The sequence below is a fragment of the Triticum urartu genome, chromosome 4A, assembly GCF_056163025.1.
Source record: "Triticum urartu cultivar PI428250 chromosome 4A, HENAU_Tu73, whole genome shotgun sequence".
NCBI classification, from domain to species: domain Eukaryota; kingdom Viridiplantae; phylum Streptophyta; class Magnoliopsida; order Poales; family Poaceae; genus Triticum; species Triticum urartu.
In genome coordinates this window covers 612,936,162-612,956,121 of record NC_141876.1, presented here as the reverse complement: position 1 = coordinate 612,956,121, position 19,960 = coordinate 612,936,162, and the positions used below count along the sequence as shown (strand labels likewise).

The window sequence follows — 19,960 nt, the reverse complement described above, 5'->3', positions numbered from 1 at the left end:
TTTTGCTAAAGTTTGGCCTTGAGTTTTTTTTGCTCCAAAATTGCCTTGAAGCAAGTGCCATGTGTTCATGATATGCATACTTCGTATCTTCGGGGTTGCTCTCCTCTTCTTCCTCTTCGTCTTCCACTATGAGCTTGGCCTTCAATGCAAGGTTAGGCTTCTTTGCCCGTTGAGAACGGAGCACCGCATTGTCGGCGGTCTTGTCCAAAATGTTCATGGCCACAAACTCATCCAACACTTCTCTTGAGGTCAAAGTGTGGAAGTCCGGTCTTTGACGAATGACGGAGGACATGGCCTTGTGATAGGGCATCATTGCCTTGAGGAATTTGCGCTTGATCCAATTGTCATCTGTGTCCTTGATCCCGTGATCTCGTAGTGAGACCGCGAGTTTGGTTACTCTCTGATAGAGCTCACGAGGTTCTTCATCTTCCTTCATTGCAAACTCATCGGCCTCATCTTGTACCACTTCATAGTTGGAGCGTTGAATGCTTGCGCTTCCCCGGTAGAGAGACACGACACAATGCCATGCATCTTTGGCCAAGGCGAAAGGACGAAGATGAGGTAGATCTTCGGGTGGAATAGCATCTTGAATGATGAAGAGAGCATTCTCATTGAATTTATTGTCCGCAGCTTCTCGAGGAGTGAAGTTGCTTGGATCATGTGGATAGAAACCTTCTTTAATGATTCTCCAAAGGTTAGTGTTCACATGATTTAAATGACGTTTAAAGCGGTAAACCCAAGAATCAAAATCCTCATTTTTCACAATCTTAGGGGGAGGACCGGCATGATTCAAATGAGTGGAAGGAACCGGTCCACCATAAACAAGTGGTGGTTCCACATGGGCAAAGATGCCGGTGCCATTCTTGCCACTAGAAGAAGGAGCCTTTTCACTACTAGCTTCCCCCTTGTCGGGGATAGCATCCGTCACCTTGTTGGCAGGATCACCCACTTTCAACGGTGCGGTGGATAGTTTAAGCCCCTCAAGAAATTTAGTAAACATGCTTTCGACTTCGGTCGTCATGGAGGTTTTCAATGTCTCCAAGGCCACATTGAACTCCTCACGAGAGACCGAAGTTCCCCCATCTCCCGTAGACGAGATCGGATTCACACCAGAGTGTTCCTCCACACCGTCTACGGTATCAACCATACTCTTTGGACGGTAAAGTCCTTAATAAAGAGACGAGGCTCTGATACCAATTGAAAGGATCGATATGGTTGACTAGAGGGGGGTGAATAGGAAACTAACAATTTTTAGCTTTTCTTTAACAAGTTAAACTTTGCATCAAAATAGGTTGTCTAGAAATGCAACTAGGTGAGCAACCTATATGATGCAACGAGGATAGGTACACAAGCAAGCAAGAGATATAAAACAAGTAAGCTTGCTTAAATAAAGGCACGAGATAACCAAGAGTGGAGATGGTGGAGACGAGCATGTGTTGCCGAAGTTCCTTCCCTTTGAGAGGAAGTACGTCTCCGTTGGAGCGGTGTGGAGGCACAATGCTCCCCAAGAAGCCACTAGGGCCACCGTATTCTCCTCACGCCCTCACACAATGCGAGATGCCGTGATTCCACTATTGGTGCCCTTGAAGGCGGCTACCAAACCTTTACAAACAAGGTTGGGGCTCTCTCCACAACTTAATTGGAGGCTCCCAACAAAACCATGAAGCTTCACCACAATGGAATATGGCTCCGAGGTGACCTCAACCGTCTAGGGTGCTCAAACACCCAAGAGTAACAAAATCCACAAAAGAAAGTATGGGGGAACCAAATATCCTTTGGTGGAAGTGTAGATCTAGGTCTCCTCCTTCAATCCCTAGCAAATCAACAAGTTTGAGTGGCTAGAGAGAGAGATCGGGCAAGAGAGCTTGAAGGGCATCAATGGTGGAGTGAGAGAGGTCAAAGGTGGGAGTGGTAGGTGGGAGAAGCCCCCTTATATAGTCACCCTCAATTTCCAACCGTTACTGCGAATTTAGCACTGCAGCGGTACAACCGGTCCTCGTCCCGGTACAACCGGGACTCACATGTATCTGTAGAACCCTACCAAGCGGTACAACCGGACCAGGGGGGCGGTAGTACTGGCTAAGAAAAATAACCGGACTAACCGCCTGGCCACCGCACAATCACCGCATCAAAACAGGAGCTTGACCGGTACTTGGGCGGTGCCTGGCCGGAACAACTGTATGGCCTTGAGCTCTTGGGTGGCTAAGTCCTGAGCGGAAGAACCGCTCGGACCACCGGTGGTACCGGTCATCGTGGAACGACCGGACCAACCGGGCCACTACCGCCCAAGAACCGCATCAAACCAGAAGCGAGAGCGGTACTTGAGCGGTGCATGGACGGAACCACCGCCCCAGCTGTTGCAGAGCATGGTGGCGGTACCACCGCCCGGAGGCAGCGGTACAACCGCTCGAGCAGAGCTGGTGAGCGACAAGACCCAGCGGTACAACCGCTGGGCAGAAACAGTGAGCAGAAAAGAAAAGAGGGCAAGAGGCAAGGAAAACTCTCTCACACACACACACCTGAGGAAGGCAAAGAGAGGGTGAGAAAAGTGTACGTGAACTGATTCCCCCAGAGCTTCCTAATGAGGATTCCCTCTTGATAGTATGGGTACTGTACGACCAAAGAAAATAAAACCGTAGAGGACACGTCTTCGATCTTTTCCTTCGAGAGGTAATAACAATCCGATGTAAGCCTAAGCATCGAGAACCTGAAACATAAAGCACACGTTTAGACCACCAAGGGTTGTCATCATCATCCAAAACATAAAGTAGGGAAATGCCCTTTCAGTCTGGTGCTTGGCCGAGTCGAACTCCCACAAATCGAATGCCCGTCATTGACACGGAAGGATCCGGCGGAAGAGCATAACCTGGACCACATTGACAAGCTTGATTTTTCTATTCATCATGTTCTAGATGCAAGTCTGGAATCCGGTCAACTCTACCGAAGAGCCCCAGGACAGGCCCTTCTCTTTCCAGGAGGTGAGCCACATGGGGACTCCGGATCGAAATTTGGGGGCCGCCGCCCAGTTGGAATCACGCGGCTCGGTGATGTAGAACCACCCCGATTGGCACCCCTTTATGGTCTCCACATAGGAGCCTTCGAGCTAGGTGACGTTTGGCATCTTGCCCACCATGGCGCCTCCGCACTCTGCCCGCTGTCCAACCACCACCTTCGGTTTGACATTGAAGGTCTTCAGCCACAGGCCGAAATGGGGCTTGATGCGGAGGAAGGCCTCACACACGGCGATAAACGCCGAGATGTTGAGGATGAAATTGGGGGCCAGATCATGAAAATTCAGCCCGTAGTACAACATGAGCCCGCGGACGAACGGGTGGAGGGGAAATCCCGGTCTGCGGACGAAGTGGGTAAGAAAAACTACCCTCTCATGGGGTTCGGGCGTAGGGATGATCTGCCCTGCACCTGGCAGCCGGTGTGCGATGTCCGCGGCCAGATATCCGGCTTCCCGTAACTTTTTGATGTTCTCCTCCGTGACGGAGGAGACCATCCACTTGCTTCCTGCTCCGGACTTGCTTGGAGTGGTTGAGAAGAAGAACGCGAGCTTGGGCGCTAGAGCTCGAGTGTGCGGGAATGGGTAAGCGAGGAGGAAGAAGGCGTGGGTGAAAAGAGTAAATCCTTGTCCCTTTATAAGGGCGGAAGAGGCGATGTGTCTCCCCACTTGCCTGGTAAAACCGCTTATTCCCCAGGAGCCGTAATTGATGGCGCGGTTGGGTTACCCATGTCTGTATTGATGAGAATCCCGTGATAAGGGGAACACGATCTCTACTTTGACAAGATGTGTCAAGGAAACCGCCTCGCGATATGTGCAAAGCTGGTTGAGAAAAGCAGATCGAATAATAACCAGGCCATGGCGTGATGTCATGCTGTCAAAACATGTCAGCAGATTAGATTAGTGGAAATATTATTCTCTGTATGGTGGTATGTGGAACTTATTTTGCAGGGCCGGACACTATCCTTGTATTCAAAACTCTTCCATGGTGTATGCGGAGGAGGAACCTGCCTTGCAATGCCGAACACAATACTGTGCGCCGGACTCATTGTCATTGAAGCCTGGTTCAGGGCTACTGAGGGAGTCCTGGATTAGGGGGTCTCCGGACAGCCTGACTATATCCTTTGGTCTGACTGTTGGATTATGAAGATACAAGATTGAAGACTTCTTCCCGTGTCCAGATGGGACTCTACTTGGCATGGAAGGCAAGTTAGGCAATATGGATATGTATATCTCCTCCTTTGTAACCGACCTTGTGTAACCCTAGCCCCCTCTGGTGTCTATATAAACCGGAGGGTTTTAGTCCGTAGGACAACATACAATCATACCATAGGCTAGCTTCTAGGTTTTAGCATCTCTGATGTCGTGGTAGATCAACTCTTGTAACACTCATATTATCAAGAACAATCAAGCAGGACGTAGGGTATTACCTCCATCAAGAGGGCCGAAACCTGGGTAAACATCGTGTCCCCTGCCTCCTGTTACCATCCGCCTTAGACGCACAGTTCGGGACCCCCCTACCCGAGATCCGCCGGTTTTGACACCGACACCTATGAATTATTCACTTGTTATTGAACCATTTGATGTTTGGGGCTTTAATTATATGGGACCTTTTCCTGCCTCTAATGGATATACACATATTTTAGTTGTTGTTGATTACGTTACTAAGTGGGTAGAAGCTATTCCAACTAGTAGTGCTGATCATAACACCTCTATTAAGATGATTAAAGAAGTTATTTTTCCAAGGTTTGGAGTCCCTAGATATTTAATGACTGATGGTGGTTCACATTTTATTCATGGTGCTTTTCGTAAAATGCTTGCTAAGTATGATGTTAACCACAGAATTGCATCTCCTTATCACCCACGGTCTAGTGGTCAAGTAGAATTGAGTAATAGAGAACTCAAATTACTTTTGCAAAAGACTGTTAATAGATCTAGAAAGAATTATTCCAAGAAACTTGATGATGCATTATGGGACTATAGAGCTGCATATAAAAATCCTATGGGTATGTCTCCGTATAAAATGGTTTATGGAAAAGCATGTCACTTACCTCTCGAACTAGAACATAAGGCTTATTGGGCTATTAAAGAGCTCAATTATGATTTCAAACTTGCCGGTGAGAAAAGGTTATTTGACATTATCTCACTTGATGAATGGAGAACCCAAGCCTATGAGAATGCCAAATTGTTTAAAGAAAAAGTTAAAAGATGGCATGACAAAAGGATACAAAAGCGTGATTTTAATGTAGGTGTTATGTATTGCTATACAACTCTCGTTTAAGATTTTTTGCAGGAAAACTTCTCTCTAAATGGGAAGGTCCTTACATTATCGAGGAGGTCTATCGTTCCGGTGCTATAAAAATCAACAACTTCAAAGGCACAAATCCGAAGTTGGTGAACGGTCAAAGAATTAAACATTATATCTTAGGTAATCCTATAAATGTTGAAACCAATGTTATTGAAATCGTAACCCCAGAGGAATACATAAGGGACACTTCCCGGAATGTTTCAGACTCCAAAAAGGAGTAGGTATGTGGTACGATAAGTAAACCGACTCCAAAACAGCTCTAATGGCAATTTTACTCCGTTTTGGAATATTTAGAAAAATAGAAAAATAAGAAGCAGTCCGGGAAGGACACGAGGGCTCCACGAGGGTGGAGGGCGCGCCCCTGCCTTGTGGGCACCTCGTGTGCTCTCCGGACTCTGTTTTCTTGCACGTGGCGTATTTTGGTCGGTAAAAATTCATTATATAATCTCCCGGAGGTTTTGACTCCTGTATCACGCAAATATCTCCTGTCTTTGTTTCGAGCTGTTTTGCTGCAGATTAGAGTAACATGTCGTCCCAGGATTCGGAAGGAGAAAGCTATGTGGTTGATTACCTTGCAGATCCTGAGGTCTATGGGGATGTGGAGCATTGTGGTTGGACTACGGAAGAAGAAGAGGACTATGAACCCAAGGGAAGGGAGGAGACAAGCTCAGAAGAAGATGAAGGCCCATTACCTCAACCTGGGGACATGCATGTGGAGTTCAAAAAGTCAAGCCTCCTGGATAGAGTAAAGAAGCCTAAGATCGAGTTTATCCTTTTCGCCTCTTGCAGGAAAACAAACAAGAACTATGCAAAAAGATGTTGAGCATGGAGCAGGAGATCGATGACCTAAGGGGCCAAAATTCTGTCCTCAAGCGCAAATTAAGGAAGAAGCCTACGCCATCAACAAAACCATCACCTTCTTCACCAACAAAGAAGAACTGAGCATTGGGTATGGGCACTCCCCTTGGAAACTGCCAAGCTTGGGGGAGGTGCCCCAGTATCGTATCACCATCACCTTCATCTTTACCGTTTTTCTTAGTTCGATCCTTTTGATAATATTTTGATCTAGCAGAATAATTTTTTTAGTATGATCTAGTTTTGAGTTTTGCTTTATGATCCCTCTATGTAATTGAGTCCATGAGCTATATAATAAAGATTAGTGTTGAATCAAGGGCTTGATGATTTTGCTATGATCTTGAGGGAATAAAATAAAAGAGGAGAAAGAAAAAGAATAAAAGAGATCATATGGATCTTATGGAGAGTAATGAGCTCACATATAAAGAGTATGATGAATAAAAGTTGTTAAGAGTTGACAAACATAGTTTTGGTCATCGTTGCAATTAATAGGAGGTAATAAAGAAAGAGAGGTCTTCACATATAAATATACTATCTTGGACATCTTTATGATTGTGAGCACTCATTAAAATATGATATGCTAAAGAGTTGACGTTGGACAAGGAAGACAACGTAATGGGTTATGTTTTCTTACATCTAAGATAAATTATATTGCCATGGATCATCCAACATGGTTGAGCTTGCCTTTACCCCTCATGCTAGCTAAACTCTTTGCACCAAGTAGAGATACTACTTGTGCTTCCAAATACCCTTAAACCCAGTTTTGCCATGAGAGTCCACCATATCTACCTATGGATTGAGTAAGATCCTTTAAGTAAGTTGTCATCGGTGCAAGCAATAAAAATTGCTCTCTAAATATGTATGACTTATTAGTGTGGGAGAAAATAAGCTTTATACGATCTTGTGATGTGGAAGAAATAAAAGCGACGGACTGCATAATAAAGGTCCATATCACAAGTGGCAATCTAAAGTGACGTTCTTTCGCATTAAGATTTTGTGCATCCAACCATAAAAGCGCATGACAACCTCTGCTTCCCTCTATGAAGGGCCTATCTTTTACTTTTATCTCCTACCTTACATAAGAATCATGGTGATCCTCACCTTTCCTTTTTACACTTTATCTTTTGGCAAGCACAATATGTTGGAAAGATCCTGGTATATATGGCTAATTGGATGTGAGTTTTCATGAACTATTATTATTGACATTACCCTTGAGGTAAAACATTGGGAGGCAAAACTATAAGCCCCTATCTTTATCGGTGTCCGATTAAAACTCCATACCCATAAGTATTGGGTGAGTGTTAGCAATTGTGAAAGACTATATGATAATTGAGTATGTGGACTTGCTGAAAAGCTCTTATATTGACTCTTCCCTATGTTATGATAAATTGCAATTGCTCCAATGACTAAGATTATAGTTTGTTAGTTTTCAATGAAGTTTATGCTTCATACTTGAAATTGTGATTGAATTATTACTCTAGCATAAGAGATCATATGACAATAATTATATAAGTCGTTGTTCTAAGAATGATCATGATGCCCTCATGTTCGTATTTTATTTTTATCGACACCTCTATCTGTAAACATGTGGACATATTTTTCGATTTCGGCTTTCGCTTGAGGACAAGCGAGGTCTAAGCTTGGGGGAGTTGATACGTCCATTTTGCATCATGCTTTTATATCGATATTTATTGCATTATGGGCTGTTATTACACATTATGTCACAATACTTATGTTTGTTCTCTCTTATACTTATATCTGGGCTGGAAAAGGAGCAAATATTAGAGACCTATTCTGCACAGCTCCAAAAGTCCTGAAACTTCAGGGAAGTTATTTTCAGAATATATAAAAAATACTGAGCGCAAGAAGTACCAGAGGGGGGCCACTCACCAGCCACGAGGGTGGGGCGCGCCCTACCCCCCCTGGGCGCGCCCCTGCCTCGTGGGCCCCCTGGTGGCCCTCCGATGCCCATCTTCTGCTATATGGAGTCTTTCATTGAGGAAAAAATCACAAGCAAGCTTTCGGGACGAGACTCCGCCGCCACGAGGCGGAACCTTGGCGGAACCAATCTAGGGCTCCGGCGGAGCTGTTCTGCAGGGGCAACTTCCCTCCGGGAGGGGGAAATCATCACCATCGTCATCACCAATGCTCCTCTCATTGGGAGGGGGCCAATCTCCATCAACATCTTCACCAGCACCATCTCCTCTCAAACCCTAGTTCATCTCTTGTATCCAATTCTTGTCTCTAAGTCTGGGATTGGTACCTGTAGGTTGCTAGTAGTGTTGATTACTCCTTGTAGTTGATGCTAGTTGGTTTATTTGGTGGAAGATCATATGTTCAGATTCTATATGCACGTTAATACCCCTCTGATTATGAACATGAATATTCTTTGTGAGTAGTTACGTTTGTTCCTGTGGACATGGGAGAAGTCTTGCTATTAGTAGTCATGTGAATTTGGTATTCGTTCGATATTTTGATGAGATGTATGTTGTCTCTCCTCTAGTGGTGTTATGTGAACGTCGACTACATGACACTTCACCATTATTTGGGCCTAGAGGAAGGCATTGGGAAGTAATAAGTACATGATGGGTTGCTAGAGTGACAGAATCTTAGACCCTAGTTTATGCGTTGCTTCGTAAGGGGCTGATTTGGATCCATATGTTTCATGCTATGGTTAGGTTTAGCTTAATACTTTTGTTGTAGTTGCGGATGCTTGCAATAGAGGTTAATCATAAGTGGGATGCTTATCCAAGTAAGGACAATACCCAAGCACCGGTCCACCCACATACCAAATTATCAAAGTACAGAACGTGAATCATATGAATGTGATGAAAACTAGCTTGACGATAATTCCCATGTGTCCTTGGGAGCGCTTTCTTCTATATAAGAATTTGTCCAGGCATGTCCTTTGCTACAAAAAGGATTGGGCCACCCTGCTGCACTTTATTTACTTTTTTTACTTGTTGCTCGTTAGAAATTATCTTATCACAAAACTATCTATTACCTATAATTTCAGTGCTTGTAGAGAATACCTTGCTGAAAACCGCTTATCATTTCCTTCTGCTCCTCATTGGGTTCGACACTCTTACTTATCGAAAGGACTACGATAGATCCTCTATACTTGTGGGTCATCAAGGACTATGACCCTGCCCTAGGTACATAGCTTCATCAGCCACTCTCCGGTGGCCGCGGCTGGACGGTGTGCCGGCTCCCAATCTCACTCCCCCGAGGGAGGTTCGAGTCGCCGCTGCCACCGCCGTTGGGTCCGCGGGACGCGTCCTCCCTTCCTTAGTGTCGCCTTGTCCCCTCGACCACCGCCGGTCGAACCGCCTCCCCGCCGCTCCACCACTGAGCACCCCCTGCTCCGCGCCTCTTCTCTAGCCCTGCTTGTTCGAGTAGCAACTGCGTCGCCGCCTCCCCGTTCCCCAGAAAGGTAGTGCACCATCCCACCTTCGCCCTCCTCCCTCCCCTACTCCCCAGCCCCTCCCTGTATAATCTATGCATCAGGATCAGGTGCCCGCTCCGAGCTCGCTCGCAAGGTGTTTGTGATAATGCCTCTAGGAAAGTTGATTTTTGCTTATTGTACGCTCCTCCTTTTGCCCATTTTATTTCCTTAGGCAATGTACTCTGATTCAGCCAGGACATCACACGACCGTTCTCTTTTTCTTCTCGGGTCTAGCCTGATTCGAGCTTCCTGGACAGCCAAAAGGCATGCATTGGCCGCCATTAAGCAGAATGCCGCTGGTGGCCGCAGCGGCGACAGAGTGCCGTCTCAGCGGAGAAGGGAGTATCAAGCGAGACATCATCATCAACCCGAGCGAAGGTCACAGGTGTCGCGTGCTCCTGCACGGCAACCTGCTGGCGCGCTACACAGTGCAGGCAGTGGGAGGGCCCAGGAAACCCACCCTCCTGCACAAGGATGCTCCAAGGAAATTCAACCAAGCCTTTGAGCTCTTTGATCCCAACGCCTTCTTTCGAAGCTACTCGGTCTGCCGCGACACCATCCATCAGATGCTCGCGCAGACACTGCTCCTCTGCAACATCGACCTTGTCGCCAACAACTGGGACACCTTCCTTCCCCACAATCTGGCTACGTTTGTGGCGGACGGATCCCGCCGTGACACCGATGAGAACGGTGGCATCACCCTCCGCTACAACATGGAAATGTTTATGACCATCTGGGTGGAGGTCATCTATAGAGAGCCCAAGGTGCTGCTTCTAGCATGCGACAAGCGTGCCATGGTGACTCGATGCCTATTGGCGGCGACACCGACCGACTTCATCTTGCCATGGTTCCACTCCTTCCACCGCGGCTGCATCTTGCCATCGTTCTACAAGGTGGCCAAGTGCCCAAAGTGTCGCCATGACTTGGGCAAGTACCTTGTCGCTGCCACAGACGCCTCAATGGGGAAGTTCCCTGGTGTAGCGACCCGACCTCAGACGGTCAAGTCTATGTGCTTCAGTGTCATCCCTGGATCAATAATGCTGACACACACAGTACTTCGAAGGATTTATAACAGAGTAGCAATCACACACTTATTACATCGAATGTCTCAAAAGAGAACTTATTACGATCAATATGGCTTAAGGCCATCTAATAACAATAACAGCGGAAGGCTTGGAAGATAAAGTGAGTCCATCAACTCCAACGGCATAGCTGAGTGCATGACAAACGACCAACGGCATCTTACTCGTCGTCTGAAAAGTCTGCAACATGATACGTTGCATCCCAAAAACGGATCAGCACATGGAATATGCTGGCAAAGTAACACAAGAGAGCAATGAACAGATAAATGCTATCACTACATGCATATATGGCTGGTGGAGGCTCCATGGTTATATTGTTTTTGCGAAAAGCCAATTTTTTTCCTACAACAAAAGAATATATTTTATTTAACTATCATGATAGTTGAAACAACATTGAGAAGGTTCCTCCAACTCAATCCCAATTAAAATAGTCATTAACATCCCAACAAATTAATTTTAGAGTGATGAGATCAAATCAATAATTCAAGTACCAGATACTCAAGATGTTCATAACCGGAGACACGACTAACCATGATTAGTTTGAACACTCTGCAGAGGTTTGCGCACTTTTCCCCACAAGACTCGATCTCCTCCGTTGGATTTCTCGCACTACATGGTGTTTGAGAAATGGATGGCCGAGACACAGTCTTTCAGAAGCATTAACTCTACCCCTGGGTAGACCGTACCAACCTACATCCCCTACATCTGCTAGTCTACCACTGGAAGAGGTCATGCAACTTACTCCACTATGCTAGAGCCCATAATGGCTTGTGGCTGCACACAGAAGTTTCTAGCATGAATAATCTTATGATCCCTTTGAGCCTGGCTGGCGGGCCATAGGATGATCACACGGGTACTCCGGGACATCCTAGGACAACATTGGATTCTCCAGGTGCCCACAAGCAATCCACCCAGATGTGTATTAAAGTTGCCACCTTAATTTAAACCATTAATTAACAACTCACATCTGTCATGGATACTCTCAAACCCAATCCACGTCTACAAGCATAGCATAATAGTATAAGCATAACGTAGAAGTAACTCCCAAGGGTTTGATAATAAAACAGGTAATAGGTTCTACGTCATCATCTACTTCCCAAACCCACATGTTAAGAAATCCTACTCATGCAATGTGTGAGGGTTGAAACTAATGCATAAAAACTGGGTAATAAAGGGGTATGATCAAAGTGTTGCTTGCCTTGCTGATGATCCGCAAAACCTAAAGACTCGTAGTACCACGCTTCGCACTCCGGGTGTTCTATCGCAAACAAACAATAGCATACATAAGAAATAAAGCAAAGATGCATGGGGAAAACTCAAATAATAAGATCTAACCAGAAAGTTCAACTAAAGAACTCCGGTTTGCAAAAAGAATCAAATCGAACGGAGCAACGAAACTCAAACTACGAAAGAAACAAGATCCGATTACTAATATGGACTAAAGTCAAATTTTACAGTACCAAAATCTTGTTCAAGTTGGTTAAACAGAAAGAGGGCTTCGAGACGAAGATCTAGGTGATGAAGCTATGTACCTAGGGTAGGGTCATGGATCAGTCCAACATACCCTCCCCAAGGACATCTCTACAAAGAATCAGAAGCAGTCGAAGAGAAACCACCATCCACTCGACCATGAAGATGTACTCACTCGACCACCTTGAAGACACTCGACCACCAGAAGATGAGAAACCCTCCACTCTGGAACAGTCAGGACTTAAACCATAGCTTTATGGGCATTTACTACACTTACTGCAGACGTTACCAGTAACGCTCCTCCTTTATGAACATTGAACCCTGTGTAACAGAGGGGAGCAGGGGTCATGGCGCACTCTATATAAGCCACCCCCCTCCTCTGGGACAAGGGTTCGCACTTTCTGTAATTCACACACATATATTCAGTCGACCGCCTCAGGGCTCCGAGACGTAGGGCTGTTACTTCCTTTGAGAAGGGCCTAAACTCGTAAAACTCGTGTGTACAACTCCTCCATAGCTAGGATCTTGCCTCTACATTCTTACCCCCCCTATTCTACTGTTAGTCTTAGAACCACGACAGTTGGCGCCCACCGTGGGGCAGGTGTCTTAGCGACTTGTTGGAGAAGTTGCAATTTTTTCGATCCCCTTCATCATGGTTTCAGGCGGGGGTTTGGCTGAGGGCCGCGAGATCCGTCTCGGCGCGCTCGTGTTTGTCGCCGACGACTCCGCTTGGCTTCAGGAGGCTCCACTCTACGTCGACGCGCTCCCCGCTCGCGGGGCGACGCACTTTTGCGCGTGCGTCCGCGGCGTCCTCCTGCGGCAACCGTCGACCCAGTATCAGTCGACTCCGTCAGCTTTCCCCCTCCTTGCGGCTCGCCGGAGCAAATTCTCCGGTCGGTCGAGGCTTTAGCGGTGGGTGAGGCATGCGGTGGCCCGCCAGTCGGCCACCCCTCAAGTCGCGGCGATCGAGCTTGATGAAACTCTCTACGGCATGTTCGATCTGTCGAGTGGCTTTGTAGAGACCGCATCCGAGTGCGACAGCAGTGACCCAGCGGCTGAAGTTCTGATGGTCAATGGACCACGCATCCCTCCTGGCTTCAACCGTGAAGACGGAGGCGACGGGAACGGCGATCCGTCATGCGTTCACAAGGAGTACCGCCCCGAACCCCTCTCCTCGCAGCAGAGGGAGGAACTTCGCCGCCGGAACATGGATGCATTGCATACTCCTATAGTTCGAGAAACCCCTGAGCCCCAGGCCTTGGAGCAGGCGCGCTTGGCCAACCTGGCTGAGCGCACTCGACTGGAGAACCTCCAGCGCGCAATCGACGATCACGCTAGGCAGCATGCTCCCGAATCCAGTCGACGCCAGCTTTTTCCTCCTCCGACTCAGGTATACCGAACCCCGATCCAGGATCTGGCTGCTGCTGCCCGGATAGCGGAGTCGATCCAACCCTCCCAGTCAGAAGCTGGTCGAGGTCTGGTGCAGATCCGAGCCTTGCTCCAGGCGGCGGGAGAACAGAATACGGTTGTATCTCAGTCACGGGATAGGATCCACAGCAGATCCGTGATGGCAGACACAGTTCAGTCGGCTCATAGCCTAAGATCGCCTCTGAGGCGTGAGGGACGTGGGGATCGACAAGATCAGTACAGAAACCGAGGGCAGTATGATCGCCGAGTCGATCGTGATGATCGCCATCGAGTGCCCATGCCTCCCCCAAGGAGCGGGTCGCACGTGCCTCGGCAGCATGAAGACAGACGCCCTCACAGTGTTGGGCAAGGTATTCCAATCGACCCCAGAGAGCCAGGCTTTGATGCGAGATCTATTCTTGTGCAAGGCTTGGTCGACAGAAACATAGCTCACCGAGAGGGCCATGATGGAGGTCCACAAACCAGCAACAGGGTGCATGTCTCTGGTCCAGAGTGCTTCAGCAGAGCTATCAGAGCTGCGGTGATTCCCCCCAAGTTCAGGTTGGCGTCTGGAGTTAGTAAGTTCACCGGAGAGTCCAAGCCTGACACTTGGCTTGAAGACTACCGAGTGGCTGTCCAGATTGGCGGCGGCAATGATGAAGTGGCCATGAAACACCTTCCTCTGATGTTGGAGGGCTCAGCTAGAGCATGGTTGAATCAGTTAGCGCCTGGCAGCATCTATACTTGGGAAGATCTCGCCCGAGTGTTTGTCAGAACATTCGAGGGCACTTGCAAACGGCCGGCAGGTTTGACAGAGTTACAGTGTTGTGTTCAGAAGCCGAATGAAACTTTGAGGGATTATATCCAGAGATGGATCACCCTACACCACACGGTAGAAGATGTGTCGGATCATCAGGCAATTTGTGCCTTTAAGGAAGGCGTCAGGTATCAAGAGTTGAATATGAAGTTCGGCCGGACAGGAAATATGACTCTGGCTCGGATGATGGAAATTGCCACCAAGTATGCCAATGGTGAAGAAGAAGAGCGACTCCGGAGCGGCAAGCACAAAGCAGTCGCCCAAGAAGCCGGAGGAGGAAACTCCGGTCAGAAACAGAAGCGCAAGGCCGAGCCAGCTGCTCCAGGTGAAGCCTTGGCTGTGGTGCAAGGAAAGTTCAAGGGGAAGCCCAAAGGGCCGTGGAACCCCAAGAAAGTAAAAGATCAAGATGGGAATGACGTGCTGGATCTGCCGTGCCATATCCACACCAAAAAAGATGAAGAAGGTAATTTCATTTACCCGAAGCACACCACTCGGCAGTGTCGGCTCCTAATCCAGCGGTTCCGAGAGAAACAGCCCAAGGAAAAGGAGAAAGAAGCAGACAAGGCTGAGGATGAGGAAGAGGATGATGATGGTTATCCCCACGTGAATTCCACTCTGATGATTTTTGCTGACGTTGAGAGCAAAAGTCGATTGAAAGTCATCAACAGGGAATTGAATATGGTCGCTCCGGTGACACCCAGTTACTTGAAGTGGTCACAGACTGCCATTACATTCGACCAGTCTGACCATCCAGCGCACATAGCCACCCCTGGGAGGCAAGCACAGGTGGTCAACCCGGTGGTCGAAGGCACTCGACTGACAAAGGTCCTGATGGACGGTGGTAGTGGCCTAAACATACTGTGTGTAGAGACGTTGAAGGGAATGAGCATTCCGATGTCCAGACTCAGCGAAAGCCATATGAGTTTCCATGGGGTCATTCCAGGCAAGAATGCTGCATCCCTCGGTCAGATTGCACTCGACATGGTTTTCGGTGATTCCAAAAATTACCGCAAAGAAAAGTTGACATTTGAAGTTGTGGATTTCCAGAGTGCTTATCATGCAATTCTGGGCAGGCCAGCTTATGCACGGTTTATGGCTCGACCATGTTACGTGTACCTCAAACTGAAGATGCCTGGTCCTAGAGGAGTGATCACTATCTCTAGTAATCGGAAGAAGGCGGAAGAGTGCTTCCAGAAGGGCTCAAAGATCGCCGATGCCCAGATGGCCGTGGTAGAATTGCAAGAATACCAGAAAAATGTAGACCCGAGTGACTTGCTGCGAGCCAAGAAGCCAGCCACAGATTCAGCATTCCAGTCGTCTGGTGAAACGAAGTCGATTCACATTCACCCGACAGATCCCAACGCAGTTCCGACTCACATTTCAACTACACTCGGCTCCAAATAGGAAGAAGCGCTCATTCAGTTCCTCCGTGAGAACTGGGACATCTTTGCATGGAAGCCTTCTGACATGCCGGGTGTTCCCAGGGGACTGGCTGAGCATCGTTTGCGAGTCGACCCGAAGGTGAAACCAGTTAAAGAGCATCTTCGACGGTCCGCCGTCCAGAAAAGAAAGGCAATTGGTGAAGAGGTGGCTTGGCTTTTGGCAGCTGAGTTTATCCGAGAGATTTATCACTCTGAGTGGTTAGCCAATGTTGTCATGGTCCCAAAGAAAGACGACTCACTTCGCATGTGTATTGATTTCAAGCATATCAATCGGGCCTGCCCGAAAGATCACTTCCCTCTCCCTCGCATCGATCAGATAGTCGACTCAACTGCAGGGTGCGAGCATTTGTCCTTTTTGGACGCCTACTCCGGGTACCACCAGATCCGTCTGTATGGACCCGACGAGATAAAGACAGCTTTCATCACCCCGTTTGGGTGCTTCTGTTATGTCACAATGCCATTCGGTTTGAAGAACGCCGGAGCCACATTCATGCAGATGATTCAGAAGTGCCTGCTCACTCAGATCAGTCGGAATGTGGAAGCATACATGGATGACATTGTGTTCAAGTCATGTAAAGGTTCCGACCTACTGACTGACCTTGCTGAAACCTTTGCCAACCTCAGAAGGTATGATATCAAGCTCAATCCATCAAAGTGCACGTTTGGAGTTCATGGCAGAAAGTTACTCAGTTTTCTTGTTTCCGAACGAGGAATCGATGCTAACCCAGAGAAAGTAGGTGCTATACTCCGAATGAAACGCCCTGTGCGTGTGCATGATGTCCAGAAGCTTACTGGTTGCTTGGCCGCCCTAAGTCGATTCATTTCTCGCCTCGGTGAAAAGGCGCTACCTCTTTACTGACTGATGAAGAAATCAGACAAGTTTGAGTGGACCCCAGAAGCTGATGCAGCGTTTGCAGAGCTAAAAGCCCTGCTTTCCACCCAGCCGGTGCTTGCTGCTCCAATTAGCAAAGAGCCTCTACTGCTTTATATAGCAGCCACTGGACAAGTCGTCAGTACAGTACTTACGGTCGAGCGGGAAGAAGAAGGAAAAGCTTATAAGGTTCAACGCCCAGTTTATTATATTTCTGAAGTCCTGACCCCGTCAAAGCAGAGATATCCTCATTATCAGAAGCTTGTCTATGGGATTTACATGACCACGAAGAAGGTTGCACACTATTTCTCGGATCACTCTGTTACAGTCGTCAGCAACGCTCCATTATCAGAGATTCTGCACAACAGAGATGCAACTGGTCGAGTGGCCAAATGGGCGATTGAACTCCTTCCCTTGGATATCAAGTTTGAGGCAAAGAAAGCTATCAAGTCCCAAGCAATAGCAGATTTCCTCACTGAGTGGAGCGAACAGCAACTGCCGACTCAAGTTCACTCCGAGCACTGGACCATGTTCTTTGACGGATCCAAGATGCTGAACGGTTCTAGTGCTGGAGTAGTTCTGGTTTCCCCCCGAGGAGACAGGCTCAGATATGTCCTCCAGATTCACTTTGATTCCTCCAACAATGAAGCAGAATATGAAGCACTCCTGTATGGGTTGCGCATGGCCATCTCACTCGACGTCCGTCGCCTCATGGTCTATGGCGACTCAGATTTAGTAGTTAATCAAGTGATGAAGGAGTGGGACATCAGAAGCCCAGCCATGACTGGTTACTGCAACGCGGTGAGAAAGCTTGAGAAGAAGTTTGAGGGGTTAGAACTCCACCACATACCTCGACTGAAAAATCAAGCAGCCGACGATTTGGCAAAGATAGGTTCCAAGAGAGAAGCCATTCCCAGCAATGTGTTTTTGGAGCATATTCACTCACCAACAGTTCAGGAAGATCCTTTTACTGAAGAGCCCCCGCAACCTAAGAGCGCCACAGATCCGACTGAAGTCGAGGTCCCAGTCGTGGTCGACCTGATCATGGAGGTTCTGGCCATTACTCCCAACTAGACGGTGCCCTACATTGCATACATCCTCAGGAAAGAACTCCCAGAGGATGAAGAAGAGGCTCGACAGATCGTCCGTCGATCCAAAGCCTTTACTGTGATAAGAGGGCAGCTGTTTAGAGAAAGCGTGACTGGAGTCGGTCAGATATGCATAACACCAGAAGAAGGTTGAATGATCCTCAATGACATCCACTCGGGGACCTGTGGTCATCATGCGTCCTCTCGAGCCATCGTGGCTAAAGCATACCGAGATGGGTTCTATTGGCCACTCGCAAATGAAATGGCGAAAGATATAGTCAACAGATGTGAAGGCTGCCAGTTTTACTCTGACATGTCTCACAAGCCAGCGTCAGCCCTGAAGACCATCCCCCTCATCTGGCCCTTTGCTGTTTGGGGACTGGATATGGTTGGACCACTGAGAACTGGCAGGAGCGGCTTCACTCATGTGCTCGTTGCAGTCGACAAGTTTACCAAATGGATCGAAGCTAAACCTATCAAGAACCTTGAAGCTAGCACTGCTGTCAGTTTTATCAGAGAATTGACATTCAGATATGGAGTCCCACACAGCATCATCACGGACAACGGATCAAACTTTGATTCCGATGAGTTCAGAGCTTTCTGCGCCTCTCAGGGCACTCGAGTCGACTATGCTTCTATCGCTCACCCGCAGTCGAACAGACAAGCAGAAAGAGCCAATGGCCTAATTCTCAAAGGACTGAAACCCCAACTGATGCGTGATCTCAAACACGCAGCAGGCGCTTGGGTTGATGAACTTCCGTCAGTTCTGTGGGGTTTGAGTACGACTCCTAATCGGTCGACTGGACGAACTCCTTTCTTCTTAGTCTATGGAGCCGAAGCTGTTCTGCCAAGTGATCTGCTCCACAATGCACCCCGAGTTGAGCTCTTCTCCGAAGAGGAAGCAGAGCAGGCCCGGCAAGATTTAGTCGATCTCTTAGAGGAGGAAAGAGAGATGGCATTGATCCGCTCGACCATTTATCAGCAAGACCTACATCGATTTCACGCCAGAAATGTGAGGGGTCGAGCCTTTCAAGAAGGAGACCTGGTTCTTTGAGTGGATCAACAGAAACCACACAAGCTTGCCCCGACTTGGGAGGGCCCCTTCATCATCACCAAAGTTCTCCACAACGGAGCATACCATCTTTACAGTATTGAGCATCAGAAAGACGAGCCACAAGCTTGGAATGCGGAGCTGCTCCACCCCTTTTATACTTAAGCACTCATTTGAATAAAATGTAATAAGAAACACCTTTGTAATTTGCTTATCAAAGACAAGAGCTTATGGTCCTATCATTCGATTGTCGTGTTCTTATTTACTTCTGAAATCCCCAAGTGGGTAGGCTTAGTCACAAATCCGTTTCGCCTATGTTCGAAAGAAAATCCTACCGAGTGGAGAGCAATCCTCCCACTCGGGGGCTTAGCTGCAGTCCAGTACTCGCCTAAGTTATCTCACTAGGAGACTTAGCTGCAGTCCAGTACTCGCCTAAGTTTGAAAAAATCCTACCGAGTGGAGAGCAATCCTCCCACTCGGGGGCTTAGCTGCAGTCCAGTACTCGCCTAAGTTCTCTCACTAGGAGACTTAGCTGCAGTCCAGTACTCGCCTCAGTTTGAAAAAATCCTATCGAGTGGAGAGCAATCCTCCCACTCGGGGGCTTAGCTGCAGTCCAGTACTCGCCTAACTTCTCTCACTAGGAGACTCAGCTGCAGTCGAGTACTCGCCTAAGTTTGAAAAAATCCTACCGAGTGGAGAGAAATCCTCCCACTCGGGGGCTTAGTTGTAGTCCAGTACTCGCCTAAAGTTCTCTCACTAGGAGACTTAGCTGCAGTCCAGTACTCGCCTAAGTTTGAAAAAATCCTACCGAGTGGAGAGCAATCCTCCCACTCGGGGGCTTAGCTGCAGTCCAGTACTCGCCTAAGTTTGAAAAAATCCTACCGAGTGGAGAGCAATCCTCCCACTCGGGGGCTTAGCTGCAGTCGAGTACTCGACTAAGTTTGAAAAAATCCTACCGAGTGGAGAGCAATCCTCCAACTCGGGGGCTTAGTTGCAGTCCAGTACTCGCCTAACTTCTCTCACTAGGAGACTTAGCTGCAGTCAAGTACTCGCCTAAGTTTGAAAAAATCCTACCGAGTGGAGAGCAATCCTCCCACTCGGGGGCTTAGTTGCAGTC

General features: G+C 47.9%; 1 protein-coding gene across 1 annotated transcript; it reads left to right on the top strand.

Annotated features, from left to right (window-relative positions):
* The first annotated feature begins 9,905 nt into the window (after positions 1-9,905).
* Positions 9,906-12,462, top strand: LOC147977350 (uncharacterized). Its single transcript, XM_087521134.1, has 2 exons — positions 9,906-10,618; positions 12,450-12,462. The coding sequence occupies exons 1-2, from the start codon at positions 9,906-9,908 to the stop codon at positions 12,460-12,462; spliced, it is 726 nt and encodes a 241-aa protein (XP_087377260.1).
* The last annotated feature ends 7,498 nt before the right edge of the window (positions 12,463-19,960 follow it).